At 50.5% G+C, this 19,368-nt stretch overlaps 1 protein-coding gene across 2 annotated transcripts in view; it reads right to left on the minus strand.

Moving 5' to 3' along the window:
- Positions 1-11,220: 11,220 nt before the first annotated feature.
- The window catches only part of LOC122921054 (thyrotropin-releasing hormone receptor-like), an 87,256-nt gene continuing 79,108 nt past the window's right edge, over positions 11,221-19,368 (minus strand). For both annotated transcript variants that reach the window (XM_044270945.1, XM_044270946.1), the window contains one exon: positions 11,221-14,543. In XM_044270945.1, coding sequence (XP_044126880.1) covers positions 14,139-14,543 — 405 coding nt within the window. In that variant the 3' untranslated portion in view covers positions 11,221-14,138. The remainder of the gene's footprint in view (positions 14,544-19,368) is intronic.

Raw genomic sequence — 19,368 nt, forward strand, 5'->3', positions numbered from 1 at the left:
TCGGTCAGTGATTTTGAGCCAAAACCAGGAGCGGCTGTAAACCGAACAGGAGCAGATCCTTCCCTTGTACCTCATGTCTGCGGAGGCGCCGATCCTGGTTGCGGCTCACAATCACTGACCGAACACTGAGGCCTCGTTCACATTTCCGTTTTTCACTGACGTGTGCTGACCGCATTTTCTGCAGACTCCACACATACCCACTGATTTAACTGTTCACATTTCAGTATTTTCTACAGACCATGGGTCAGTAAAAAAATCACGCGGACGGACATGCACTACTTTGTTCCGTGATGCGGCCCAAGCACGCCCATTGTAGTCTATGGGCCTGTGAAAATCACTGACACACATCCGTGTTGTGTCCGTTTTTCACTGAAGACTAATAAGAGATTCTTTGGAAATAAATTTTCATCTGAGCAACATCAGTGAATTACGGATGACACAGGAATGGTAAAAACGGACACATGGACCAACTGTGAATCCTTCACGGACAAAACATGTACGATTTTTTTAACTGACGTGACACTGACACGAAAATGTGAACGAGGTCTGACTGTTAGAATGAGGCCTTAGGAAGGGGTTCGGAGCCTTTGAGTGTCATCAAGGACGTTCTCGTTCACTGACAGCAAGCAGAGAAGTTGTTTGCTGCCACTTTAGATGGCCGCCTGCTGAAATCATCTCATGTATGAGCAGCAGATGCAGCCGCCAACTGTGGATAATGCCGGTGCCGGGCCCCGGGGTGCAGAGGGGCCCCACGGTCATTTTCCATAATGAATGGCTGAAATAAAATTAAGCGCCAAAGTAATTCCAATTAAAATCTGCAAAATGTCACCGCAATCAAATCCACAACTTAATTATTCCCAGTGCATAATTAATAAGCCGGCGGAGAGGTTTCATAAGAGCCTGCGGCGCTTGTTTGGCATCTGTCAGAGGACGAGCGCGGCGGCGGCGCCCAGGGCCCCTCGATGAATATGTTAATGGTCGCAGAGATTAACCTCTCCCTCCCCAGAGCACGGCATGGATCGGGACGAGACATGGCAGAAGTACATAAGCAAATACCGGACGACTTCTCACCGGATGATGGCGACGAATGGGAGAAGTGAAGACGCGTCTCCTGAATGAGCGGAAATAACCCTGTAGCAGGGAAGACGCCAAACCTGCAAGGAAATACCAAAACTGTCACTACTACGAAGGCGCCTTTCACACCTCAGTGTTCAGTCCGTTATTGGGGGCCATAACCAGGTCCGGGTCAGGAACACAGAACGGAAATGTATTATTTATCATTCTCCTGCCAACCCCTTAGCGACAATACAAAAATAATTCCCCGATAAAAAAAGCTCTCTCCTCTATTTACAACATACTCAACAATCCCACCTCGCCCCCTCGTACCTCGGAAAACGGACGGCAGAGCTAGGCAGGGAGTCCAATAGCTCCGAGATAAAAGACATCATTTCTAATGCAAGATCTAAATCAATTAGCCCCAAAATACTGGAAAATCACTTCAAGATAGCCTCACGTTGGTATAGAACCCCTATTATACTCAGTCGCGCTCCCAGACATGTCCCCGTTGTGCTGGGGGAGGCACTGTGTCCCATATCCGGGTGCACTGCCAAAAACTAGAAATATTTGGGAAATCCATTGAAACGATAAAGGTTTTACTTATTAACACGATAGCAAAAATGTCACCAAACCGGATTCTATTCAGTATATTCAACATACAAACTTCTAACATTAGACTTCCTGACACTACGCGGGCTGAACGCAGCCAAAGTACGGAAGGAAAAAGAGCCCCCGGCGTTCTCAGAGCGGTTGAAGGAGAGGCAGAAACTGAGATTAGAGATGATGATAAGCCCAGGTACCACCAAATATGGGACCCTTGGATCAAACTTCTAGAAAAAAGGCCATAATTGAACATCTTTAAATATTTATCTTCCTCGCCTGCACCCTGTAACCATAAGGTTAGATTAAGCCCCCATCCTTCATGTACTCCATGTTAAATTGCCCCCCCCCCCCCCGGTTACGGTTCTTCTTACTATGCTATCCTCTAGGTAATAAAGACCGCCGTCCTAATCTGCCATTTGTTTGATTGTCGCCTCAGCGTTAATAGTCATAGGTTCAATTGCTTTAGAAAACGTAATACTTTTATCTGGTAACTTGTTTGTTATATATTTTCATTGTAACACGTGACAGTAATGATATGTTCCCCATTCTGATTTACACTATCATTTTATTGTAATACAAATTTGTTCTTTGAACCTGAAAATTCGAATAAAAAAAGAATTTAAACAGAAACACAGAACAGAAGCAGATCCCTCCACTGTACCGGATCCCTCCACTGTACCGGATCCCTCCACTGTACCGGATCCCTCCACTGTACCGGATCCCTCCACTGTACCGGATCCCTCCACTGTACCGCGTCCCTCCACTGTACCGCGTCCCTCCACTGTACCGCGTCCCTCCACTGTACCGCGTCCCTCCACTGTACCGCGTCCCCCCACTGTACCGCGTCCCCCCACTGTACCGCGTCCCCCCACTGTACCGCATCCCTCCACTGTACCGGATCCCTCCACTGTACCGGATCCCTCCACTGTACCGCGTCCCTCCACTGTACCGCGTCCCTCCACTGTACCGCATCCCGCCACTGTACCGCATCCCCCCCCACTGTACCGCATCCCTCCACTGTACCGCATCCCTCCACTGTACCGCGTCCCTCCACTGTACCGCATCCCGCCACTGTACCGCATCCCCCCCCACTGTACCGCATCCCTCCACTGTACCGCATCCCTCCACTGTACCGCGTCCCTCCACTGTACCGCGTCCCTCCACTGTACCGCGTCCCTCCACTGTACCGCATCCCGCCACTGTACCGCATCCCCCCCCACTGTACCGCATCCCTCCACTGTACCGCATCCCTCCACTGTACCGCGTCCCTCCACTGTACCGCGTCCCTCCACTGTACCGCGTCCCTCCACTGTACCGCATCCCTCCACTGTACCGCATCCCTCCACTGTACCGCATCCCTCCACTGTACCGCATCCCCCCACTGTACCGCATCCCCCCCACTGTACCGCATCCCCCCCACTGTACCGCATCCCCCCCACTGTACCGCATCCCCCCACTGTACCGCATCCCTCCACTGTACCGCATCCCCCCACTGTACCGCATCCCGCCACTGTACCGCATCCCCCCCCACTGTACCGCATCCCCCCACTGTACCGGATCCCTCCACTGTACCGGATCCCTCCACTGTACCGCGTCCCTCCACTGTACCGCATCCCGCCACTGTACCGCATCCCGCCACTGTACCGCATCCCCCCCCACTGTACCGCATCCCGCCACTGTACCGCATCCCGCCACTGTACCGCATCCCCCCCCCACTGTACCGCATCCCTCCACTGTACCGCGTCCCTCCACTGTACCGCGTCCCTCCACTGTACCGCGTGTGTGGAAGCGGAGGGCCAGCCAATATGGCAGCAGACAGTATGGCCACGTGAAGCAGACAGGAAAATGTGCAGCAACAAGTCTTGTCCATGCACCTCAAAGTATGTGCACCCCAGAATCTGCAAATAACTGGACACGCGGAATATAAATCCACAGAACGTCAGCATGTGCTGCGGATATCCGCGGCGGAGGATGAAAGCTGCGGATATCCGCGGCGGAGGATGAAAGCTGCGGATATCCGCGGCGGAGGATGAAAGCTGTGGATATCCGCGGCGGAGGATGAAAGCTGTGGATATCCGCGGCAGAGGAAGAAAGCTGCGGAGATTGTGCTCTTGATGTACTTAGGCTACTTTCACACTAGCGTTGTTTAAATCCGGCGTTCAATTCAGACACCGGAACTGCCCGCCGGATCCGGAAAAACGTGTGAAAATGGATTATATTTGAATCTTGATCAGGATTTTGATCACAATGAAAAAATGCATTGGAAAAAACTGATCCGCCATTCATGGACTTTAACTTTTTTTTTCTCATTTTTCGAGTTTAACATGCAAAAGCCGGATCCAGTTTGACTGAACACGCGGCGCCGGATTCAGCGTTAATGCAAGTCAATGGGAAAAAGGCCGGATCCGGCGTTCAGTCAAAGTGTTCAGGATTTTGGGCCGGAGGTAAAGATACAACATGCTACGGTTTTCTGAAAAGCCTGATCAGGCAAAACGACTGAACTGAAGACATCCTGATGCCTCCTGAGCGGATCGCTCTCCATTCAGAATCCATTAGGATAAAACTGATCAGTTCTTTTCCAGATTTGAGCCCCTAGGACGGAACTCGGTGCCGGAAAAGAAAAACGCTAGTGTGACAGTGCCCTTAGCATTGCCTAAACAGGATACATTGTAACAAACTTTCAGCTGTGAAAATTACACACAAAGGAGGAAATTTATCAAAGTTGGTACGTTCTAAAACTTTTAACAAATCTTCATGCTAGAGTTTTTTTCTTTCAAATTTCTAATCCTCTCCTGTGTGATACTGTCTGCTGAGCTGTGTATCTAATCCTATCCTGTGTGATACTGTCTGCTGAGCTGTGTATCTAATCCTGTCCTGTGTGATACTGTCTGCTGAGCTGTGTATCTAATCCTATCCTGTGTGATACTGTCTGCTGAGCTGTGTATCTAATCCTCTCCTGTGTGATACTGTCTGCTGAGCTGTGTATCTAATCCTATCCTGTGTGATACTGTCTGCTGAGCTGTGTATCTAATCCTATCCTGTGTGATACTGTCTGCTGAGCTGTGTATCTAATCCTATCCTGTGTGATACTGTCTGCTGAGCTGTGTATCTAATCCTATCCTGTGTGATACTGCCTGCTGAGCTGTGTATCTAACCCTATCCTGTGTGATACAGTCTACTGAGCTGTGTATCTAATCCTACAGTGTGTGATACTGTCTGCTGAGCTGTGTATCTAATCCTATCCTGTGTGATACTGTCTGCTGAGCTGTGTATCTAATACTATCCTGTGTGATACAGTCTACTGAGCTGTGTATCTAATCCTACAGTGTGTGATACTGTCTGCTGAGCTGTGCATTTAAAGGTATATTCCAATAGGTAAAAGTTACCCACAGGATAGGTATCAGATCAGTGGGGGTCCTGCCGCTGTGACCGATCACGAGACTGGGGGCCCCGTGCCCCCTACAGGCCCCCTGCTGCTCTCCCGATATTACAGGAGAGGCCGTCCAGTAGCGATATCTCCGGAACTCTCATAAAAATGAACGGAGCGGATGCGTGCCTGTGCGACCGGCCACTCTGGTTATTTCAGGGAGCGTGGGCCTCAATTCTCATTAATGGTGGGGGTCGCAGAGGTAGAATCCCCACTGATCTGATAATCTAATCATGTATGATACTGTCTGAGCTGTGTATCTAAGCCTATGATGTATGATACTGTCTGAGGTGTGTATCTAAGCCTATCATGTATGATACTGTCTGAGGTGTGTATCTAAGCCTATGATGTATGATACTGTCTGAGGTGTGTATCTAAGCCTATGATGTATGATACTGTCTGAGGTGTGTATCTAAGCCTATGATGTATGATACTGTCTGAGGTGTGTATATAAGCCTCTCATGTATGATACTGTCTGAGGTGTGTATCTAAGCCTATCCTGTGTGATACTGTTGGAGGTGTGTATCTAAGCCTCTCATGTGTGATACTGTCTGCTGAGCTCCCTGTGAAGTTACTTGCTGGTGACCCCGTGACACCCGACATCAGGGTAACATGCCACCTCCTGTATCCCCTTGGTTGAGCTGCTGTATCTAAGCCTAGACAGCAGCACAACTCCCATCATGTAATATCGCAGCACGCAGCCTGGAGGGTCCTCGGCCCGCTCCCCGTGTATTCATACATGGTAATGTTTCCTCTCCCGGACTCCCTTAATTTGTGTGACTAATGCGATTAGGGGAATTAGTGAGGAGCGTGTGCGGGGATTGGCGGCGCCGCTCCGTGTCATTGGCTTTCATGTTGTGCCTCTGAATTGTTTCATTAATTACATGTTGTTTTCTGCCTCTTCTTTTCTAACGTCACGGAGCCGCTTTCAAAGGGACTTTTTCATTGAGGTTTTTAACCCTGCAGCCACCAGAGGGCACTGTAGTCATCCTTCCAGGGGGTTCCCCGGGATTATTCAACAGCGCCACCCGGGTCTATGGATCGTGTCTGGTATTGCAGCCAGCACCACTGAAGTCATCGTTACAGGGTCACTATGGTTGCCAATGTTATGGGGGTACTATGTCCACCGCTGTTTTGGGGCATTGTGGTTGTTAATGTTTTTGAGCACTATAACGTTTACGGTTATGGGAGAGACACCGTGTCTGATACTGTTGTGGGGCTTCATGTCTTATACTATTATGAGGGCCCTGGAGGAATTCATACCCGGTCGAGTCCCATTATTCTGAGCAGCAGCGAATATCCAGAGTATCCGCATGTGCAGCACCGACTGCAGCTAGACGGGCGAAGAGTGACTCCATAAGGTCCTGGTAGGTTGTCACTGGTATCTGGAGCCATGTTGACTGCAGTGCATCCCACAGCTGCTGGAGGGGGTCCATAGAGAGAACATGATCACCAAGGTGGTCCCATGGCTGCTAGAGGGGGTGTTGGGGGGATCCGTAGAGAGAACATGACCATCGACAGCCTATCACACCTTATATACCCACCGAGGCATATGTGTGCAGACAGCCTATCACACCTTATATACCCACCGAGGGATATGTGTGCAGACAGCCTATCACACCTTATATACCCACCGAGGGATATGTGTGCAGACAGCCTATCACACCTTATATACCCACCGAGGGATATGTGTGCAGACAGCCTATCACACCTTATATACCCACCGAGGGATATGTGTGCAGACAGTCTATCACACCCCTTATATACCCACCGAGGGATGTGTGTGCAGACAGCCCATCACACCTTATATACCCACTGAGGGATATGTATGCAGACAGCCTATCACACCTTATATACGCACCGAGGGATATGTGTGCAGACAGTCTATCACACCTTATATACCCACCGAGGGATATGTCTGCAGACAGCCTATCACACCTTATATACCCACTGAGGCATATGTGTGCAGACAGTCTATCACACACCTTATATACCCACCGAGGGATATGTCTGCAGACAGCCTATCACACACCCTATATACCCACCGAGGGATATGTCTGCAGACAGCCTATCACACCTTATATACCCACCGAAGGATATGTGTGCAGACAGCCTGTCACACCCCTTATATACCCACCGAGGGATATGTGTGCAGACAGTCTATCACACACCTTATATACCCACCAAGGGATATGTGTGCAGACAGCCTGTCACACCTTATATACCCACTGAGGGATATGTGTGCAGACAGTCTATCACACACCTTATATACCCACCGAGGGATATGTATGCAGACAGCCTATCACACACCTTATATACCCACCGAGGGATATGTGTGCAGACAGCCTGTCACACCTTATATACCCACCGAGGGATATGTGTGCAGACAGCCTATCACACCTTATATACCCACCGAGGGATATGTATGCAGACAGCCTATCACACCTTATATACCCACCGAGGGATATGTGTGCAGACAGCCTATCACACCCCTTATATACCCACCGAGGGATATGTATGCAGACAGCCTATCGCACCTTATATACCCACGAGGTATATGTGTGCAGACAGCCTGTCACACCTTATATACCCACTGAGGGATGTGTGCAGACAGCCTATCACACACCTTATATACCCACCGAGGGATATGTGTGCAGACAGCCTATCACACCTTATATACCCACCGAGGGATATGTGTGCAGACAGCCTGTAACACCTTATATACCCACCGAGGGATATGTATGCAGACAGCCTATCACACCTTATATACCCACCGAGGTATATGTGTGCAGACAGCCTATCACACCCCTTATATACCCACTGAGAGATATGTGTGCAGACAGCCTATCACACACCTTATATACCCACCGAGGGATATGTGTGCAGACAGCCTATCACACCTTATATACCCACTGAGGGATATGTGTGCAGACAGCCTATCACACCCCTTATATACCCACCGAGGGATATGTGTGCAGACAGCCTATCGCACACCTTATATACCCACCGAGGGATATGTGTGCAGACAGCCTATCACACCCCTTATATACCCACCGAGGGATATGTGTGCAGACAGCCTATCACACCCCTTATATACCCACCGAGGGATATGTGTGCAGACAGCCTATCACACCCCTTATATACCCACCGAGGGATATGTGTGCAGACAGCCTATCACACCTTATATACCCACCGAGGGATATGTGTGCAGACAGAGTCGACTGTGTACATTTCCACTATACAACGTTCACACTACTATCAGTGAAAACCTATGAGGGGGTAACATGACAGAATAAATGAAGGGACCTTTTAAATGAAATAAACACCCACAGAATGTAACAGAGGAAGTTTTTTATTTTTTAAAAACACAGATTCACATATGACAGGGATGCTCTACTTGCGGCCCTCCAGCTGTTGTAAAACTACAACTCCCACCATGCCCTGCTGTAGGTTTATATCTTTAGGCTGTCCGGGTATGCTGGGAGTTGTAGTTTCGCAACAGCTAGAGGGCCGCAGGTTGTACACAGAGTCACATGACGTCAGGTTATAATACATATAAAGAGGAGCAGCTAGATACAGTCCTCCCTATCTGATCTTCTGTGTACAGGGGAAAAAAATAAAGCTATAATTCAGCTCGGATTCCTTGAGGGCATCACCTAAGGAGCTCCGCACCAGAAAACTCATTCTTTGGGTCCAGCGTACCGTGACGCGGTGTGGCCAAGCCACAGCGGTGATGCAAGGCGCTATACTGCTGAGTACTGTGCGGCCATATTAACTGGTTAGAGCCACATTATTCTGTGTTCATTGTTATTGGCTGCAGAGTTTTTTTTGGGGCGTCCCACCGCCCATAATCTGCAGGACACCATTATGTACTGTAAGATCCAATGGTTTTCATGAAAATAGCCAGGGATCCATCAACAGCTGCTGTTTGTTTCCAAACAGAAAATATGTATTTTCCTGCTCAAAGTAAAAGCAAATAATTAGAAGAAAAAGTAAGTGAACCCTGCCCAAACTATGAGGCCCCTCCACCAGCCCCAAACTATGAGGCCCCTCCACCAGCCCCAAACTATTAGGGCCCTCCACCAGCCCAAAGCCATGATGTACTCTCCACCAGCCCCAAACTATGAGGCCCCTCCACCAGCCCACAGCCATGATGTACCCTCCACCAGCCCCAAACTATGAGGCCCCTCCACCAGCCCCAAACTATGAGGCCCCTCCACCAGCCCCAAACTATGAGGGCCCTCCACCAGCCCCAAACTATGAGGCCCCTCCACCAGCCCCAAACTATGAGGCCCCTCCACCAGCCCCAAACTATGAGGCCCCTCCACCAGCCCCAAACTATGAGGCCCCTCCACCAGCCCCAAACTATGAGGCCCCTCCACCAGCCCCAAACTATGAGGCCCCTCCACCAGCCCCAAACTATGAGGCCCCTCCACCAGCCCCAAACTATGAGGCCCCTCCACCAGCCCCAAACTATGAGGCCCCTCCACCAGCCCCAAACTATGAGGCCCCTCCACCAGCCCCAAACTATGAGGCCCCTCCACCAGCCCCAAACTATGAGGCCCCTCCACCAGCCCCAAACTATGAGGCCCCTCCACCAGCCCCAAACTATGAGGCCCCTCCACCAGCCTCAAACTGTGATGCCCCATCCACCAGCCCTAAACTGTGATGCCCCATCCACCAGCCCTAAACTGTGATGCCCCTCCACCAGCCCTAAACTGTGATGCCCCATCCACCAGCCCAAACTATGAGGCCCCATCCACCATCCCCAAACTATTAGGGCCCTCCACCAGCCCCAAACTATGAGGACCCTCCAGCAGCCCAAAGCCATGATGTACTCTCCACCAGCCCCAAACTATGAGGCCCCTCCACCAGCCCAAAGCCATGATGTACCCTCTACCAGCCCCAAACTATGAGGCCCCTCCACCAGCCCAAAGCCATGATGTACCCTCCACCAGCCCCAAACTATGAGGCCCCTCCACCAGCCCCAAACTATGAGGCCCCTCCACCAGCCCCAAACTATGAGGCCCCTCCACCAGCCCCAAACTATGAGGCCCCATCCACCAGCCCCAAACTATGAGGCCCCTCCACCAGCCTCAAACTATGAGGCCCCTCCACCAGCCTCAAACTGTGATGCCCCATCCACCAGCCGCAAACTGTGATGCCCCATCCACCAGCCGCAAACTGTGATGCCCCATCCACCAGCCGCAAACTGTGATGCCCCATCCACCAGCCGCAAACTGTGATGCCCCATCCACCAGCCGCAAACTGTGATGCCCCATCCACCAGCCGCAAACTGTGATGCCCCATCCACCAGCCGCAAACTGTGATGCCCCATCCACCAGCCGCAAACTGTGATGCCCCATCCACCAGCCGCAAACTGTGATGCCCCATCCACCAGCCGCAAACTATGAGGCCCCTCCACCAGCCCAAACTATGAGGCCCCTCTACCAGCCCAAACTATGAGGCCCCATCCACCAGCCCCAAACTATTAGGGCCCTCCACCAGCCCTAAACTATGAGGCCCCTCCACCAGCCCCAAACTATGAGGCCCCTCCACCAGCCCAAAGCCATGAGGTACCCTCCACCAGCCCCAAACTATGAGGCACCCTCCACCAGCCCCAAACTATGAGGCCCCTCCACCAGCCCCAAACTATGAGGCCCCATCCACCAGCCCCAAACTATGAGGCCCCATCCACCAGCCCCAAACTATGAGGCCCCATCCACCAGCCCCAAACTATGAGGCCCCATCCACCAGCCCCAAACTATGAGGCCCCATCCACCAGCCCCAAACTATGAGGCCCCATCCACCAGCCCCAAACTATGAGGCCCCATCCACCAGCCCCAAACTATGAGGCCCCATCCACCAGCCCCAAACTATGAGGCCCCATCCACCAGCCCCAAACTATGAGGCCCCTCCACCAGCCCAAAGCCATGATGTACCCTCCACCAGCCCAAAGCCATGATGTACCCTCCACCAGCCCCAAACTATAAGGCCCCTCCACCAGCCCCAAACGATGAGGCCCCTCCACCAGCCCCAAACGATGAGGCCCCTCCACCAGCCCCAAACGATGAGGCCCCTCCACCAGCCCCAAACGATGAGGCCCCTCCACCAGCCCCAAACTATGAGGGCCCTCCACCAGCCCCAAACTATGAGGGCCCTCCACCAGCCCTAAACCATGATGCACCTATGACCATGCGTCACAGAAGGAATATTTTGGTGTTGGGGTGCAGAGTTCTTGTTCCCCCATCCATAGCGCTCTGCATTTGTACATATTTGACGCAGGACACAAGGATTTTTCTCAGAGCTGCAGCTTCCTTAATGGTGTCACCTGAGACGCTCTGTTTGATTCCGTCACATTGTGTCTTAGATACAATCAGTCCACATTAGTAAACAGTGCAGAACTCCAGGTCATTCCAAAGGGTTCACTAACTTTTCTGTTCATGTCAAATCCAGTATATGCACCTCTGATAACTGTCAATGAATAGCTGTGTGACCTGCAATGACATCACATTGACATTTCCTTGCACTAAGTGAGTCTTGTGTATAGTGTAAGCCGTGTGACTGCGCAGCCCCTCATGGGATCGGTCTAATGTGATGTTGTATGAAGGGACAGGGTGCGCTGCGCAGGATATGTACCTATGACTGTCCATGGAAGGGGATGGTGCCGCTTATCTCGGAAAAATGACTTCATCAAATTGTGACCCATCCCCAAGAACAGAAGGAAGCTGTACAACCACCTCTCATGGACCCCCGGATTATTGCTATTCACCATGATGAGCGATATCTATAATCTGACAGGCGACATCAAGTAGGCTACAGGCACACGAACGTTGTTTGTTTCCGTGTCCGTTCCGTTTTTCTTTGCGGATAGGATGCGGACCCATTCATTTCAATGGGTCCACAAAAAATGAGGACGACACACCGTGTGCTGTCCGCATCCGTATGTCCGTTCCGTAGCCCAACAAAAAAGATTGAACAGGTCCTATTCTTGTCCGTTTGTTACAATGGATCAAAAAAACACAAACGGATGGCATCCTTTTTTGCAGATCAGCAATTTGCGGACCGCAGAACACAGTCGTGTGCATGTAGCCTTAATACGTAAGATTCAGCGTGAAAGGCTCGGCGTGAACCAGATGATGGTCTGCTGCTAAAGGGGCGTCCGGCCCTCTGCAAATAAATCCTAATCATTGCATCAAGGAGACTCCTGCAGCGAACAGGGACAGTCCTCTTTCCATCCAGGGGCTAGAACTGGGCATATTAGAAGGCTTGCCTGCACTGATACACTGTAACAAACTATCAGCAGACTGCACATTCTAAAGGAGCAGAGCTTTTCATTATGCCGTCATTGATGCTTTGTGCTGACGGCAAAAAATATTTTAATGGGGCCCCCCACCCTAGCAAATTCTTCTCAACCCCCACTTCTGTGGCTATTCAAGATCGCTCTCTCTGACGAGGTCCGGCAACCGCTCCGTCCGTTTTCTACAGTTTCTCTGTATATAATGTCATTGCATTATACTGCTGAGGGGGCCCTGCCAATGTCCTCCTCCTGGATGGGCCCCAAAGCAGTGGCTTTCCCTATAGCTACGCCCCTGGCTGAGGGTGTGGGGACCCCCAATTACTCTCTGTGCACCCCCGCCCCTCCCTCTCCTTGACAAAGGAGACAAAGCCGGGTGAGAGGACTATATAGGAACCTGTCAATCAGGAAAGAGAAGGAGGGGCTGGGAGAGGAGCCGGAGTGCACAGAAAGGTCCTGGACCCGCCCTCGGTGCACTTAACTGTTCATGTGCATATGGATTAAAAGGGCATCTCCACCATTACATTCAGCTGGGCTAGTCCTACAAGGCATGGGAGGCATTTGTCAAGACTTTTCTGGTGAGGCTGGCGGAAGCCTCACCAAACTAAGCGCCTCCTCCAGCAGTCCAGCGCCTCACTGCTGGTGCGGATTTCAATCGTCATTTACGTCAGAGAACTGAAGCAGCAGCCGCTGTGTCATCGAACCCTTTCAAATGTTCATTTCTCTTTTTACTAAAGAGCAGAGATCCATGTGCTGAGCAGGAAAGATCAATGGATAAAACATCAAGGCTTCTTCCAGGTCTCCGAGATATCATGGTCGGCGTCAGCTACGAGCTCTGATATATTAAGTGGAAATAGCAAAACAATATACCCGGGGGACAAAAACCAAGGCATGAAGATAACTCTGCCCACATGAAGCATTGAGACCCGTCGCCAGTCCGTCATATCTAAAATGGAGGGTGCACCCAATGAAATCCCTCACAAAGTGCCCCTCAGGGGCTGGAAAAATGACTTGTCCCACAAGCCCCTCCCTCTGTGCACCCTCTCAGCCAATCAGAAAGGCTGGGAGGGATCACATGTGGCATATAACTACAACAGCTCTTCATAGATGGCGACATGGAACAATCAGACTGATGGGCAGAGCTCCCCTCTCTCGATCTATGGAGATTTGCACCATTATGATCTTGAATATAAGGAATATAAGGACTCTCATAGACACTTACACAACCAAACATTTCATATAAAGATAAGACCATAGAAAGCAGTCAGAGGATGCAAAATGTTGGTCACCAAGAACATACAGTGAAGAAGTTGGGCCCTATAATAAAATCAGTTAGGGCCCCATCTTCTGCAGGTGTTTGAGGAGCATCCATGGTGGCTCACTCACTGTAATGTACCTACAGAAACACCACTGCCCCATCATGCCACAACTCTCAGAGGCCAAAGAGCTATAGAAATGGTAACAGAGGCAGTAGAAGGGACCTGGGGCCACACAGGGCCAATTTTAAGACCTAATCTACAGCTCTGAAGTAAGGTAATATTGAAGCCATGTTTGTGTCACTATGACAATGTTCTTTCACATGAAGATGGGCTGCACACATTGTCAGGACTGTCAGGGGGTTCAGAATCCTGGCTCTTCTTGTCTGCTCTGAGAGTCCCCGCCCCTGAGGTTCTATAGTCACCAGTGGCTTTTTGTACCTACAGTAGATCTTCACCTTTGCTGTTAGTAGTATGGAGTTTAGAGCAAACGGTGAGTTTAGACAACGCTGTAATATAATTCCCCTTCCACCTTCGGCTTGTCGGATTGTTTGGGTACAATGGTTGGGTTCTCTTGTGGTGGCATTTCCTTCTTCTCAGGCCTGGCATTGCTGGGATCCCGAACCATGCTGTAGTTGGTGGTGGCCATGTACGTGTTTCTCCTCTGGGTCTCCACCTGGCCACACTTACACAACCTTTTGAAAGCTGTGCGGAACTTCTGAGACATGAGGTTGTAGATGACAGGGTTGATGGCACTGTTGGCATAAACACAGATGCGACAGAACAGAAGGAACCAGGGGTCCAAGTATGGATTCTCCACAAAAGAGTTCACTAGAACTAAAGTCCGATAGGGCATCCAGAGAAGAGCAAAGAGAACGACCACCACTGCCAACATCTTGGTAACCTACAAAGAAGGTAGAGAAAGACACATCAAAGGTAAAGAAGTGTGGATATTTCATACAGGGCTTGAGAGGCATTATGGAGAAGTTACTAGAAATCCCATCATCCCGTATAACATATCTGCCTAATGGACTTCTATGATGACATCAGAACCAGTGATGTCATTGTTATGTTTGTATAGTATTTACATGGGGCTATTCATATACAGTATTACCATAAGGTTTGTATTTAGATGGATAGCTACATATTACAGAGATAAATAGATAGAAGAATGGACACATAGATAGGTATTGGAGAGACAGACAGACAGACAGACAGATAGATGAAGATGGATTCCAATTAGATATTTGGATGAGCTTTGTAGATACAAAATGTTCAGAGGAAGAACAAAGGTTAGGAATTTGCTGACAAATTAAGGGGGTTCCCAGGATAGGTCATCAATATCAGATCAGCTGTATGAGGAGACGGCGCGCAGTGTGCTGGTGCCGTCTCCTGTCTCTCTTCCTGCTGCTGCTATGTCTATGGCAAAGCAGCGGCGAACAGGAATTGAGACGGGAAACGGCGGTGTGGGTTTTTTCCCCCAAACAGAGGAGTGTCAGAACTGCCTGCTGTCGTCTCCCTCTGCCTGTGCTGAAGTTGGTGGTGCAGGTGTTATGCTGACCGGATGAGGATGCGGTAGAGGAGGATGAGGATGCGGTAGAGGAGGGTGAGGAGACGGTAGAGGAGGATGATGATGCGGTAGAGGAGGATGAGGAGACGGTAGAGGAGGATGATGATGCGGTAGAGGAGGATGATGATGCGGTAGAGGAGGATGAGGATGCGGTAGAGGAGGATGAGGAGATGGTAGAGGAGGATGAGGAGATGGTAGAGAAGGATGAGGATGCGGTAGAGGAGGATGAGGAGATGGTAGAGAAGGATGAGGATGCGGTAGAGGAGGATGAGGAGACGGTAGAGGAAGATGAGGAGGCGGTAGAGGAGGATGAGGATGCGGTAGAGGAGGATGAGGATGCGGTAGAGGAGGATGAGGATGCGGTAGAGGAGGATGAGGATGCGGTAGAGGAGGATGAGGATGCGGTAGAGGAGGATGAGGAGACGGTAGAGGAGGATGAGGAGGCGGTAGAGGAGGATGAGGATGCGGTAGAGGATGCGATAGAGGAGAATGAGGAGACGGTAGAGGAGGAAGCGGCACCGAGAAATCTCCAGCAATCCTTGGTGGCGGTAGGACATGCACTAAACCTCTGTCCGTCTCAGGCCCAGCCACCACTGCATTTACCCAGTAGGCGGTTAGGGAGATATAACGTCCCTGCCTGTACTTACAGGTCCATGTATTGGTGGTTATGTGGACCTTGCCACGACTGGAGTTGTGCAGCGCACACTGGATTTTTTCCGTCACTTGCAGGGCCTGGTAAAGTAGTGGCAGCTGGGAACCACGTACCGTGGGACAGCCACCGCAATAAGGTTTTTATAACTGTCCGTCTCCACCAGACAAAATGGCAGCATTTCAAAGGCCAGGAATTTGGAAATGCTGGCCTTCAGGGCCAGGGCTCGCGGGTGGGTAGGGGGTACGTCCTCTTCTGCTCCAGTGTTTGGGGGATGGAGAGCTGAACGCTTCCATGGGACAGTGTGGAGATGCTGGGTGACACTGGTGGTGGAGGGGGTGGGGTTGCTGACAGATCCTCTGTTTGCGGGGTGGCAGGTGCCACTGTCACTCCAGAGGGGGAGGAAGAGACTGCAGCAGAAGAGGAAGCAGGAGGAGCCTCAGATCTTTCATGGTTCTTGAGGCATCTACTCTACTGCAGCTCGTGCTTTGCGGTTAGATGCCGGATCATGCAGGTGGTGCTCAGGTTTAGAACATTTACGCCTCGCTTCAGGGGAGAAGCCATGACAAGTGGCTCCCAATGTGGAGGAGCCAGCTAAAGAACGCTCTCCCCATTGTACTGATGGAAGCGCTCACCACCAGTCACTTACAGTCTCCCTGAGCTCCCGTCAGTCCGATGAGGACATTTATCAATGGCATAAAAAGCTGCAGATCATGGCGTACAACATATCTGCACCATTTGCCACTTTTTTTAGCTTCTCTGCACTTTTCTGAAGTTCTGGGAAAGGGGTGGGGCTTGGTGGAGGGGCGGGGCTTGGTGTATAGCGCTGGAGAGATGGGATACACCCAGAGCAGGTACCACCTGGGGAGACGGGCATCTCACATCTGCCAATCAGAAATCTTACCCTTACAGCATGGGGTGGCATTGTGAGGGGGATCGGGAGGTGAGATGGGGCTAGGCTCTTCCAAGGCGTGTCCCTGTGGCGCTGAGCGGAATTAGTGCATGGAGACGTGGCGCTGAGAGGAATTAGTGCGTGTCCCTGTGGCGCTGAGCGGAATTAGTGCGTGGAGACGTGGCGCTGGCAAGAACGCAAGTCTGATATCTACTGTGTAAAACAGGACTGGGTAAAATAAATGTACAAAGTTACTTTGTAAGGGGAACTGCACTCGTTGCTGAATACGTACAGTTTCTGCCCACAGAAAACCGTACTGGAGGAATTCCATGTGCCCCTTGTGCATGTTTTCTGTGCAGACCAGCCCTGTGGATTTAGTCAGTTGTGGCTGCAGATTTTTTGTGCAGATTTCACCCTTTGCAATGCATCAAAATCTGCAAATAACATGTGGATTTGGTGCAGAAACGGAGAGAAATCTGCACAGAAATCCACGTGGAAATTCTGTTTTGAAACCTGCATCCGTGTAGGGTCGTGTAAAAGTCCCACTGGTCCCCATCATCAGTCATGTGAGCTCTGCATCCAATCACTGGCCTCAGAAGTCACATGTACACGGACGGCACTTATGCAACCCGAAAGGGGCCAATGTTTATGTCTTTTTTATGAAGACAGTTTTACATTGGGTTTGTATGGGCATTTGAGCGGGGGGAGGTGGGGGGCACCATTTGCCTCTTCTGCCTAGGGCACCAAAATGTCTTATGAAGGTCCTGCCTGTCCTCACGTAAGATGCTGTGTTATTTGACAAGTGAGAGTGCTGGTCACATGACACAGCTGAGGATCAGAAGGGAGGTTATAACTCAGCTCACTGCAGAATACATCATGGAGGTCAGAATAGGACATGTTCTATCATTTACGGGATGGACATGCAGATGTGGCAGCGCATGGGTAACATCCATGTGATGTCCGTTTTTTGTGCGGACCTGTCTGTGTGTGGTTCGGAGGCAGATGCAACATGCGGTGGTGTGCATGAGGCCTGTAGAATGTCGCCCCAGCAGGAATAAGCTCAATCACATGAGGAAGAAGGAGCAGGAAAGGCTTGATGCTCTTGGGTCTCAACTCTAGATATGCCCCAGTGGTCCCCATGGACAGCGCGTCTAGGACCCCCAGGGACCACCCTACAGCCATAGTGAGAGTCTCTGACTGCAGGGGTGTCTGGACCCAGAGGGTCGGCTATCCCCCGGGGCTGCCCAGTTATGAGGCAATGATCATACGGTAATATTTGTCTCAGGATTTTGGAAGTCGTCCACTGAATGCTGCAGAATCCGACTGTTCTCCATGCAGCCCCTCACTGCGGAGAGTATATGTGGGGGGATGTGGGCAGCGGGTACGGTGCCAGGCACAGAGGAATGGCAGGGCTCCTCTGATGATATGAGGAGATGATTATGTTATCATACAATCCATCCATATTACATCTCAGAATGGGGTCCCTACTGTATGCCAGGACACCTCGTGCTGGACCCTCTCCTCACCCTACAGCCTGGTGACATAGAAGAGCGACACAACTATTACCCCCATCATCATCGGCGCTGGGACTGTGGGCCTTATACCCCAGATCACACACCCTGGCAGCAGTAAGGGGGCGACAGTGTTTTCAGTGAGTGGACTGTCCCTTTAAATCCTTCTCTTACAAGCTGAGGACGGTTTTGTCTGCCTGAAGAATGGCTGTGACATCAGTAACATGAATGAAACGCGCCAGTCGTTCTCGGGCCTGAGTCCTTGGCTATTACATTGTGTGTTCCTGGAGCCACATTCTTCTAATTCTTATCATAAATGACATGAAGAGGTGGACACCGCGCAGAAGACACTGCGGGCGCGCTTCATAATCTGCTTACTCCGACCGTCAGAGGATAGGGGGTTAAAAGCTCATCCTTTTATATAACAGAAGAGTCTTCATTGTGTAATGAAAAGGTCTGCAGACCTGTGTTCTAGTGCATTCCCGATTTCCAAGATCTCTGCTTGCTGTCAATATAGGTGAACAGTTCACAGCTAAAGACTGAAAACTGTCCTGGACCTAAACTGCTCACAGCTAAAGGTATCCAGACTGATACATTGTAACAAACTATCAGGGCAGATGGAGCTTTGTGTTTCTATTGTGATCAGTTCACAGAGGACTGGATACAACTGTAGCAAATCTTCAGCTGTGAGAAGTAACATGCTGTGACCCCCTCCATGATGTCCATATACAGTTTAACGCCATATGCTTTGACAACCCCTTTAATTATTGGTCTGGAGGGGGCAGGGTTGCATTCTCTGTTTCTGTTCAGTTATTCTTGCCTAAAAATCAATGTTTTTTTCTGTGGAAGTAACGCGGACGACCTTGCTGAGCGCAACCGCCAAATGAGGAGCAGAAATCAATGGCGTTAACTACACTTTAATGAACCTTGTTAATTAGAGATGAGAACAGGATCTGAACAAACCATATGCGCAATCAGAGGCTTTGTGTCGCAGAGTATCAGCTGCTGCAGGCTTTGTGTAGCGGAGTATAAGCTGATGCAGGCTTTGTGTCGCGGAGTATAAGCTGCTGCAGGCTTTGTGTCGCGGTGTATAAGCTGCTGCAGGCT

Source organism: Bufo gargarizans, chromosome 10 (assembly GCF_014858855.1).
Source record: "Bufo gargarizans isolate SCDJY-AF-19 chromosome 10, ASM1485885v1, whole genome shotgun sequence".
Lineage (NCBI taxonomy): Eukaryota > Metazoa > Chordata > Amphibia > Anura > Bufonidae > Bufo > Bufo gargarizans.